The following is a 12,539-nucleotide window of genomic DNA, read 5'->3' on the forward strand; positions in this document are numbered from 1 at the left end:
AAGAATGAATGGGCTAACCAAGCAGTTAAAGAGGAAATTAAAAAGTATATGGAAGTCAATGAAAATAATAACACCACAACCCAAAACCTCTGGGACACAGCAAGGCAGTCATAAGAGGAAAGTATATAGCAATCCGGGGCATCCTAAAGAAGGAAGAAAGATCTCAGATACACAACCAAACTTACATCTTAAGGAGCTAGAAAAAGAACAACAAATAAAACCCAAAACCAGCAGAAGACAGGAAATAAAAAAGATCAGAGCAGAAATTAATGCTATCAAAACCAAAAAGACAGTAGAACAGATTAATGAAACCAGAAGCTGGTTCTTTCAAAGAATTAACAAAATTGATAAACCATGAGTCAGTTTGATCAAAAAAAAAAAAAAAAAAAGGAAAGGACCCAAATAAATAAAACCAAGAATGAAAGAGGAGAAATCACAACCAACACAGCATAAATAAAACAATAATAAAAGAATATTATGAGAAATTATATGCCAATGAAATGGGCAATCTGGAAGAAATGGACAAATTCCTAGAAACATATACACTACCAAAACTGAAACAAGAAGAAATAGAAAATTTGAACAGACCCATAACCAGTAAAGAAATCGAATTAGGAATCAAAAATCTGTCAAAAAACAAGAGCCCAGGGCCAGATGGCTTTCCAGGGGAATTCTACCAAACATTTAAGGAAGAGTTAACACCTATTCTCTTGAAGCTGTTCCAAAAAATAGAAATGGAAGGAAAACTTCCAAACTCTTTCTATGAAGCCAGTATTACCTTGATTCCAAAATCAGAGACCCCATTAAAAAGGAGAACTATAGACCAATTTCCCTGATGAACATGGATGCAAAAATCCTCAACAAGATATTAGCCAACCGGATCCAACATTAAAAAAATTATTCACCACGACCAAGTGGGACTTATACCTAGGATTCAGGGCTGGTTCAATATCTGTAAAACAATTAACGTGATTCGTCACATCAATAAAAGAAAGGACAAGAACCACATAATCCTCTCAAAGATGCAGAGAAAGCATTTGACAAAATACAGCATCCTTTCTTGGTAAAAACCCTCAAGAAAGTAGGGATAGAAGGAGCAAACCTCGAGATCATAAAAGCCATATATGAATGACCCAGCGCTAATATCATCCTCAATGGGGAAAAACTGAGAGCTTTCCCATAAGGTCAGGAACAAGACAGGGATGTACACTCTCGCCACTGTTATTCAACATAGTATTCAAAGTCTTAGCCTCTGCAATCAGACAACACAAAGAAATAAAAGGCATCCAAATCGGCCAGGAGGAGGTCACTCACTCTATTCAGATGACACGATACTCTATATGGAAAACCCAAAAGATTCCACCAAAAAACTGCTAGAACTGATTCATGAATTCGGCAAAGTTGCAGGATATAAAATCAACGCACAGAAATAGGTTGCATTCCTATGCACCAACAATGAAGCGACAGAAAGAGAAATCAAGAAATGATTCCATTTATAGTTGCACAAAAAAACATAAAATACCTAGGAATAAATCTAACCAAAGAGGTGAAAAGTCAATACACTGAAAACTGTAGAAAGCTTATGAAAGAAATTGAAGAAGACACAAAAAGATGGAAAAAGATTCCATGCTCCTGGATAAGAAGAACAAATATTGTTAAAATGTTGATACCTCCCAAAGCAATCTACATATTCAATGCATCCCTATCAAAATAATGCCAGCATTCTTCACAGAGCTAGAACAAATAATCCTAAAATTTGTATGGAACCAGAAAAGACCCAAATAGCCAAAGCGATCTTGAAAAAGAAAACCAAAGCGGGAGGCATCACAATCTCAGACTTCAAGCTATACTACAAAGCTGTCATCATCAAGACAGTATGATACTGGCACAAGAACAGGCAATCAGATCAGTGGAACAGAATAGAGAACCCAGAAATGGACCCACAAACGTATGGCCAACTAATCTTTGACAAAGCAGGAAAGAATATCCAATGGAATAAAGACAGCCTGTTCAGCAAGTGGTGCTGGGAAAACTGGGCAGCAACATGCAGAAAAATGAACCTGGACCACTTTCTTACACGATACACAAAAGTAAACTCAAAATGGATGAAAGGCCTCAGTGTAAGACAGGAAGCCATCAAAATCCTCGAGGAGAAAGCAGGCAAAACCTCTTTCATCTTGGCCGCAGCAACTTCTTACTCAACACGTCTCTAGAGGCAAGGGAAACAAAAGCAAAAATGAACTATTGGGACCTCATCAAAATAAAAACCTTCTGCACAGCAAAGGAAACCATCAGCAAAACTAAAAGGCAACTGACAGAATGGGAGAAGAATTGCAAATGACATATCAGATAAAGGGTTAGTATCCAAAATCTACAAAGAACTTATCCAACTCAACACCCAAAAATCCAGTGAAGAAATGGGCAAAAGACATGAATAGATGCTTCTCCAAAGAAGACATCCAGATGGCCAACCGACACGTGAAAAAATACTCAACATCACTCATCATCAGGGAAATACAAATCAAAACCACCATGAGATACTACCTTACACCTGTCAGAATGGCTAACTTTAACAACTCAGGCAACAACAGATGTTGGTGAGGATGCAGAGAAAGAGGATCTCTTTTGCATTGTTGGTGGGAATGCAAGCTGGTGTAGCCACTCTGGAAAACAGTATGGAGGTTCCTTAAAAAACTAAAAATAGAACTACCCTACGACCCAGCAATTGCACTACTAGACATTTATCCACAGGATACAGGTGTGCTGTTTCGAAGGGACACATGCACCTCCATGTTTATAGCAGCACTATCAACAATAGCCGAAGTATGGAAAGAGCCCAAATGTCCATTGATGGATGAATGGATAAAGAAAATGTGGTGTATATATATACAATGGAGTATTACTCGGCAATCAAAAAGACTGAAATCTTGCCATTTGCCACTATGTAGATGGAACTGGAGGGTATTATGCTACGTGAAATTAGTCAGGGAAAGACAAAAATCATGACTTAACTCATATGAGGACTTTAAGAGACAAATAGATGAACATAAGGGAAGGAAAACAAAAATAATATAAAAACAGGGAGGGGGACAAAACAGAAGAGACTCGTAAATATGGAGAACAAACTGAGGGTTAGTGGAGGGATTGTGGGAGGGGATGGGCTAAATGTGTAAGGGGCACTAAGGAATCTACTCCTGAAATCATTGTTGCACTATATGCTAACTAATTTGGATGTAAATTTTAAAAAATAAAAAATAAAAGCAGTTAAAAAAAAAAGACATAGGTTTTTGTCCTAGATTTACCACTAATTATTTACTAACTGGATGCATAGGAGACAATCAATTTTCCTGAACTTTGGTTTACTTTGCCTTTATTTCATTTTCTGATTGTTTATTGCTAGCATATAGAAATACAGTTGAGTTTTGTATATTGGTCTTGGACCCTGCAACTTTGCTGAATTTGTTTACTGACTGATAGTTTTTAAAGACTTTCCTACAATTTTCAGTATACAAGGTCATGCTATCTTAGAATGCAGATATAGAGATAGATCTCCTTCTTCTGAAGAACTGTCTTAGTCTGCTTAGTCTGTGTAAGCCTCTATGACAGAATACCAAGACCGCTTGGCTTAAACAATAATTAATTTCTGACAGTTTTGGAGATTGGAAGTCTGTGGTCAGGGTGGTGCCATGGACAGGTTCTGATGAGAACACTTTTCCTGGGCCACAGCCACCTGCCCTGACACTGTGTCCTCACACAACAGAGAGAGACAGAGAGTCAGGGAGAGACAGAGACAGAGCACTCTCTCTTATTTCTTCTCATAAGGTCACTAATCCCATCATGAGGGATTCACATTCATGACCAAATTACCCACCTCCAAACACCGTCACAAGATGAGTAGGGTTTCAATATATAAATTGTGGAGACACAAACATCAGTCATAGAAAAAAGACTGTGGAAGAGCTGATTCTAAAGCATGGTCCTGAGAGAAATGGTTGTGATTAGTAAATACCTCTTCATGTGAATATCAGTTGGATTTCAGGTAGAAAGATAACATTGGAGACGATAATAATTGATGGAGAAGTCCAGAAATCATGGGGAATTATCAGAAGATAAGGAAATCATACTGGGAAGACTGCTCATGAAAACCTTAGAAGCATGTATTTATAATACCAAATTAATCACTGAATGGAGAGTTCAAATCTAGAAGTAATGCATATTTTACAAAGTAAGGAAAATTACAGAAAGGGCAGAATAGCAATTTTGGAATTTAGCTATTTTTCTTAAACAAAATCCATCCAACAATATGACTTGTCAATAGGTTACGGATGAGAATATGGTTCAACTCCAAAAACACATATTATAATCTGCCTCTAACCTGATAGGGCTCTAGGCATTGAACACACAGATCTCATATCACTACTTATCACCATAAAGCCTGTCTGGAACCTCCAAGTCAAAATCTTTCTTTCTGTTAAGCATTTTAAACACCTCTTTTGTTTTTCCTGTTATGTAGTATTATATTTTCTTACTTATTTTTTTCTTTTCACTACAGTATTCTCTTCAGAAATGAGGAACTTGTCTTTTTCATCTTTGAATTCCTAGTGCCTTCTCAGTGCCTGAATCTAATTAACATGTAAAAATATTTGGATATATGAATGAATGTCTTCAACTCTGACTCAATAAGTAATTTCTGAATGAGTTATTGACTGTGAGAAATTGCTTATAACATAAAAATAACCTGATGATATGTGCATTTAAATATATTATCAATGCCGGGATTCCTGTGTGGCTCAGTCAGCGAAGTATCCAACTTTGGCTCAGGTCATGATCTCATGGTTCCTGAGTTTGAGCCCCGCATCAGGAATCTGTGCTGACAGCTCAGAGCCTGGAGCCTGCTTCCCTCTCTCCTTCTCTCTCTGCCCATCCCCTGCTTGCACGGTCTCTCTCTCTCTCTCTCTCTCTCTCTCTCTCTCTCTGAGAATAAATAAACATTAAAAAAATTTCTTTTAAATATATTATCAGTGGCCACTTCTATTGCAGACATCAATATTCTCATTTTCATAACCTAAAAAGTAAATAGTTGATTTAATGTCTATTGGGAATGACATCTGGAAAGAGGACATTAAAGAGTTCATTTTCTCAGGGCAAAAATGTATCTGACTAGTCCTGTTCCTTAGGACAATGGCCTCCCTGGAATAACAAAATATGGCTCATCACACTACTTCAACTTGATCAAAATATTGCATAATAAAAAATGACTACTTTTGATCTATTTTTAATCTATTTCCATAGTCATCATTAAAAGCCCCAGTTGAATAATTCTTCCACTCCTTTACTCAAGAAATATTTTTTTGAGCCCCAGTGCCTATTCAAAGCACTCAGTATATATCTTTGAGTAAAACGAAACCAGATTTTCTGAGATTATGTAACATATATAGTAAGGGGGAAAAAATTTTAATTTAAAAACTTACAAAATAGAAACTAAGCAATCTGCATGACAAATAATTACAATTTGTGGGTATTGTAAATGTGAATGAGTGCTCTGAGAAAATGTAGAGTTTGGTAAGGACGGCGGGTAGGGCAGGTGTGCAGGAGTGCTGGTGTAGACTAAAAGAGGGTGATCAGTTGGATCTCATAGAAAAGTGACATTCAAAAGAAAACTTTATGGAATGGAAGGAATTGACTATATAGATTATTCCAGACAAGGAAGAAGAAGAGCAAGAACTTTAAAGGGAGTATGCCTGACCTATTTGAAAAAAAGCTAGGAGGCCAGCATGGCTGATGTGGAATAAACAGGGCCAGTGGAGTGCAGATAATGATGGGTCTTCTATAGCTTTGGCTCTTTCCTTAGTGAAATGAAGAGTTATTGGAGGTTCTTGAGCATAGAAGTGATAGGATTCACACTGGCTCGTAGAATAGTGAATAGAAGGGCAAGAGTGTTGTCAGGGAGACCAGAGGAGAGTTATCACCCCACCCAGAGAAGAGGCCATAGGACTTTCAGATCAGTGGGACCAGATACAGTAAGAAGAGGTCAGGTTCTGAAAGGAAAGGCAACAGGATTCTGCTAAATTAGTTACCAATACAGAGCTCTGAACAAAAATGTGTTCTGTGTAGCTGGCCAATCCCATTAGACGAAACATGTTTAGTATTGAAAATAATGACATGCATAGTATAATACATAGTTACTCTTCTTTGAATAAGTGATTTCCCAGAGCCTGATCTCTATGGATAAATTAGTAATCTGCACAGCTAAAGACTAACCCCAAAGCGATAATCACCCCAGCCCTCTGAAGAAGCCTGGTCTAAAACAGTTAAATCATTTGACCAGTTTTTGTCTTTATTGTTAAAAAAAAAAAAAATGTCTGTACCACACTTGGACAAGAGTAGTTAGAGGAAAGTACAGAAAGCATTTATATCTATTGACTATGACAGATACCTTTTATGTAGCTGAAGTCTTTGATGTTCAAATGATCATTTTTCTACTTTTATGTCATCATAATAAGAGATAAAATAATTCCACTGATATTTGAAGAATAGAAGTACATTACAGGTGAAAAATGGTTTCAGCTTGCCAACAGATTAAATAACTAAAGAAATAAGATGAAAATGACCACAGTGAAACAGGTTGAATGTCAGGTGAAGATTTTAAATAGTTGGGTCGGAAATGGAGTCTCAGGAGAAAGTCATGTAGCAGGAGTTATTTAAAATGAGACAAGTCAGAGCGGTTCAGAGCCCAGCAGAGGCAGTGGTGTAATGAGAATGGATGATAGGATTTAATAGGTTCTCTCCAACTCTCCTACCAGTGATTTCATAATCTACCAGACATTCCCCGCCCCCAGGGGCATTTTTCTTCCAACCTGCTTTTTTATGTGTCAGAACATCCTACCTCTGAAATGGAAGAGAATTAAATCTCTCCTGCTGTTCCTCTTATCCATGCAGGGGATTTTTGTTCTTTGCCTTCACTTTAAATGACAGAAAAGTCTAAATGAAACAGATAAACTTTGAATTAACATTGCTTTAGGGAAGAACATCTAAGCCCCTTAACTTTTCGGTTCCTTCTAAAGAACTGTCTTCTGGTAGAGCACCGGCTCCAAATGTGTGCAGTGTGGATGCTCAGAGTTTCTCTGTACCTCTTAGAAGCAAAGGGAGTCAGTGGAAATGGTGGCACTGATACAGGGCGGCATCTTGGGGAGCTCAGAAGTGGTTCCTTTGTTCAGAACATTCAGGGAAAATGAGGTCAGTAACATGTGAAAACTTCAGAAATGTAGGGGTCACAAAAGGGCTAGACAGCTCAAAGCAAGTGTTTCTTTGTTGGTCTTTCTCGGAGAAATCATAATTGTTTCTAATGCTTAGGGGCTAGTGTAGTGTAGTGGTAAAACATCATTAAAATAGAGACCCTGAAGCCAGCTAGGTTTAAATCAGCTCTGCCCTTTAGACAAGGTATCTGTCCTCTTTGCCTCAGTTCCCTCATCTGGGTAGTGGGCTGATGATAATAGGACCTGACTTTAGAGGCATGTTTTGAACATTAAATTGGTTACGATGTTTACAAAAAATAAGTAAATAAATATAATAAGAAAATGGCAAGCAAAAAGTGCTGTAGAAATGCTAGGGATTATAACTATTTTCTTTTCATGTTGCAAAAGCATTCAATAGATAAAAATTGACTGCAGAACTGTTTTCAGTGTTAGGCTAGGAAGAAAAATAGTTATACTGTTCAGTTTTCGAAAGTATATTAAGCCTTTTAGATATCTGCATTTCATGTAGCACAGATACTTTCTTCTAACATAAGTATGACTTTAGTGTTTTCAAAGTAATATTTGTCTTTATTCCCTTAGCTTTCCTGTGATGTTGAATTTTAGGAAATTCATTAATAGAAAGTCTATTAATATTGATAGACTTGAATTTGAAGCATTCTGTAATGTAAAACTTACAATATTTATCTCTTCGGCTCAGTTAATTTTACATAGGTGCTCACAATCCACAAAATGGTTTGTTTCAGGCTAATTTCCTCTTGAGAGGGATCTCCCAGTTTCCACAAAGTTCTACAGACTGTCCAGCTGCTGCTGTGTCTATATCACATTAGCACGTGTCCAACACTTTTTCTCCTTACTTGAGGTGTTGGGTGTGAAACAGTTAGGTTTGGTTCATGGGGAAATAAACAGTAAAAGGGATAGAAAGAAGTAAGAAAAACCAAAGCTCCACAAACAGGTTCATTATATGCTTAGGTTAACAAAATAAATTCAATCTTCTGGGTTTTAAGCTATGAGGCTAATGGAAGAGTTCTTGAAGACATTTCAAGAAATTTGTAAGATTTTAGAAGAAATTATCATTTCACCGTAGAAATTCCCATGTGATTATGAAAAATATCTATCTAATCATTCCTTTTGTGTATTACTTTAATAAATTTAAAATGAACAAGTCAAATTGGTTTTAAAGGTCACATATGAATATGAATATAATACACAGTAAAATAGACTAAGTGAGGAACATCTGGGTGCTAAGTCAGTTAAGCATCTGACTCTTGTTTTCTGCTCAGGTCATGATCTGACTCTTGTTTTCTGCTCAGGTCACGATCTCTTCCAGGTCGTGAGCTGGAAGGAGCCCATGTGGTGCTTTACGATGACAGTACAGAACATGCTCAGGATTCTCTCTCCCACTCTCTCTCTCTCTCTCTCTCTCTCTCTCTCTCTCTCTCTCTCAAAATAAATAAACTAAAAAAAGAAAAGAAAAGAAAAACGGATAAACTAAGTGACATCAGAGAAAGTACATGTGCAACAGACAATTCAAAAGGAGTGGACACATATGATTGGGAGGATCAATAAGCACTTTCTAAAGGAAATGGCAATATGAGCTGAATGATTTCAAAAAATTAGTAAGATTTTGACAAGTACGATCGTAAGGAGATGTAGAGGGACAGAAAAACGGGGGAAAAAAGGCCCATGTGTCTTAACATTTCTGGGGGTTGAAAAAAATCAAAATGATGTAATTTTGTAGAAGTGCTACCTGTAAATAGATGAATTATAAGAACTATGGCTAGAAAATGACACTGAAGTCATAGTATAGGAGCTTCAACCATCATTGTAAATTTATGTTTGTTTAGTAGGAAATAAACAGATGGTAAATAAAGGACCAATTAGATTGTGCAGAAGGAGGCATTATAGGGCAAGGATGGAGGAGGTGAAGAATTCTCATGGAGAGTTAGAGAACTATGAATGAGACACACTTAAAAATAAATAGTGTCAATGATATTATAACTTAAATTATACTCCCAAGGTATTATGTCCTTATTAGTCCACCTGCTAAGATACTCCAACAGAAATATTGTGTGAACTTCTGGTTTCCATATTCTGAGTGGAACCAGACAGACGTACAACTGAGAGCTTATCAAATGCGAGGCAATTGAAATTGTGCCATGTTAAAATTATTGAAGGCCAAAAGGATGAAAAAAAGCTTGAGAAGACTTAGAAAAGTCAAAATAGTAGCTTAAACATTTGTAGTTAACATAAATTCATTTATCCTTAATGGGCTGAGGAGCAAAATTTGAAAAAATAAGCACATGATAACTTACTCTTAGAAAAGAAAAGAATTTTCTAATTGTGTTGAAATGGAATGGGTTGCCTTGAATGCAATGATTCCTGCAAATCTGACAAACGTTAAAGACAGGTCAAATGACCCCCACAGGAAAATATTGTAGATGAAATTTAAGGACGTGAGGTAGACAAGTAAATTTTTATGTAAACAATATTCTATTTTAAAAATTCGTAATTTTATGAAGAATTTTCTTCATCTTCTGATTTGTTAAGTAGAGAATTTAGCTGATATCACAGAAATATTTAATATATTATTTTTCCATTTTTATTATTATATATTTATTAATATGTTATTTTATGTTATATTCTAAAACATGCAATTCTATGTGATATGTAATGTATTGTGTTTTTTAAAATGTATTTATGCAAAATTCATAAGGTACTATGATCCACATGATTAATAGTTTTATCTGAACAGTGGTACAAAACCCATTGCGTCATGATATCTTTATCAGACTAAAAATCCCATATATATTACTGCTCAATGAATAAACAAAAGGTTCAAACTATTTCTTATAACTAATTGACTATGAACATGGCCAAACATAAATACAAGCACAATAGTTTTCATGGTATATAAATGCTGCTAACTAGAAATATTTCTGAACAAGGTACCCATTTCACTATTGATTCATGGCATTCAATAGTATTTTAATCATTTCCTCCCCAACTATATTATAATCAACTAAAATTAAGGTCAATTCAAACGGGTTTTGGAATTTGGCATTTAAAGGATGGACTCTGGATAATCTCCTATGTTACATTTTTTATTAGGTTGAATGATTGAGCACTAACTGTAAAGCTAAAATAAGTACTCATGAAATGCCACAGCCTTATATAAAGTATTAGTAACATGTTAATATAAAATGTTAAACATTCATTCATTTCCATTTTACATATTATAATCTAAGTCGAGTGAATGTACTTAATATTACATTATTAATATATTTGACTATGCAGTTAAGCGTCGACTTTGGCTCAGGTCACGATCTCATGGTTTGTGAGTTCAAGCCCCACGTGGGTCTCTGTGCTGACAGCTCAGAGCCTGGAGCCCACTTTGGATTCTGTGTCTCCCTTTCTCTCTGCTCCTCCCCTGCTCACACACTCTCTTTCTCTCCTTCAAAAATAATAAACACTCAAAAATTTTTTTTAAATATATATATTTGACTATGATTTCACCTTGATAAAAGACTAATTTATTCTGAATTTTCTGCCTTACTTACCTACATATAAATTGATATATCTATTGGCAGTTTTACTAGTACTTTAACTTTGTATCTTGTCCTTATGCTGCATGTTGTAAATGAATGAGTTGAATTTTATACAGCATTGCTTTTAAAAATTTCTGTTGGGGCACAGCTGGGTGGCTCAGTTGGTTAAGCGGCTCAGGTCATGATCTCACAGACCATGAGTTTGAGCCCTGCATCAGGCTCTATGCTGGCAGCTCAGAGCCTGGAGCCTGCTTCAGATTCTGTGTCTCCCTCTCTCTCTGCCCCTCCCCTGTTCATGCTCTGTTTCTCTGTCTCTCAAAAATAAATAAAAACATTAAAAAAAATAAGTAAAAATAAATAAATAAATAAATAAATAAATAAATAAATAAATAAATAAAAATTTCTGTTGGAAAGCACAAAGAGAGAACATGCTTGATTTCAAATAAGCACTAAATTTCAGTGTTTCATAAAAAAATAACATTCTAATAAAATTAGATTTACCCAATATGTCACTTGCTTTATCTCATATTTTGTTACATGATTCCTGCTTTCTGTCATAATATATAAGCTGCAAACTAAGAATAAAATAAATAAATAAATTTCCCTAAGAAAGTGTTCAAGATGATCTCACTCAAGCAACTCTTCCCACACTTCAAATACCTCAAATCATTGGTTGGAATAATGAATTCCAGACCAGAAAAGACTTTATGCAGTGGCTTGAGCTATTATAGAAAGCTTTTATGTAGATTTGCATGCTTCTTGCTCTTCTGTGATCTGATTAGTTCTCATTCAAAGAAATATAGAAGATGAAACCATTATAAAATCAGGTAACTTCTTATAGGGAGAAATGCAGTATAGTCCGTGAAAGAAAAAACTGACTGTCTTTGAAACTCTTAACATCGCCTTCAAATTTGTGCATAAATACTTGCATATATCATGAGTTAATCCAGTAGCATATCTAAATACTCTCATGTACTCATTGTCTCTAAAGAAGGGAATTGATCAAAACATGTAGTAAATGGGAATTAAAGTGGCATTTAGATACGATAATATGATGAAATAATCATTTGGACTCATAAAAAGTCAGAGATTGATATACCTTTAGTGATACTCCAATTCAAGGGTCTTGTTTTATAAATTGGGAAGTTGAGAGTTGAGTTCCTAAATACTAATTTTTTTTTTCAACGTTTATTTATTTTTGGGACAGAGAGAGACAGAGCATGAACAGGGGAGGGGCAGAGAGAGAGGGAGACACAGAATCGGAAACAGGCTCCAGGCTCTGGGCCATCAGCCCAGAGCCTCACGCGGGGCTCGAACTCCCGGACCGCGAGATCGTGACCTGGCTGAAGTCGGACGCTTAACCGACTGCGCCACCCAGGCGCCCCATAAATACTAATTTTTATGGCAGAGATAGTGCCCTCTGGATTCACATCTACTGCCCTTTCCGTCTTTACATTTTTACCTTAAAGTTGCTCTTTTCTGCTTATACATGATGTATCTCACATGATGAAATTGCTGAAATTTAAATGAAGTAAAACTTTTTTTGTTGTTTTTACAGGATTTTACATTTCCACCCCAACTGGACCAGGAGGGAGACGAGAAAGAGTAGGGCTCTTAAGTCTCCCTTTAGACCCCACTTTGGAACCAGTCTGCCTCAGTTTCTGGTATGTCATAGACATATGTGGAAATAAATACTGCCTTATTTAATGAGCAACGTTGCCTTTGTCACATTGCCAGA

At 36.1% G+C, this 12,539-nt stretch overlaps 1 protein-coding gene across 1 annotated transcript in view; it reads left to right on the forward strand.

Moving 5' to 3' along the window:
• Window positions 1-12,539, forward strand: part of TMPRSS15 (transmembrane serine protease 15) — a 121,145-nt gene that overhangs the window by 44,358 nt on the left and 64,248 nt on the right. Inside the window, exon 11 of the mRNA XM_045036720.1 lies at window positions 12,360-12,465. Within this exon, the coding sequence (XP_044892655.1) occupies window positions 12,360-12,465 (106 nt within the window). The remainder of the gene's footprint in view (window positions 1-12,359; window positions 12,466-12,539) is intronic.

Source organism: Felis catus, chromosome C2 (assembly GCF_018350175.1).
Source record: "Felis catus isolate Fca126 chromosome C2, F.catus_Fca126_mat1.0, whole genome shotgun sequence".
Classification (NCBI taxonomy): Eukaryota; Metazoa; Chordata; class Mammalia; order Carnivora; family Felidae; genus Felis; species Felis catus.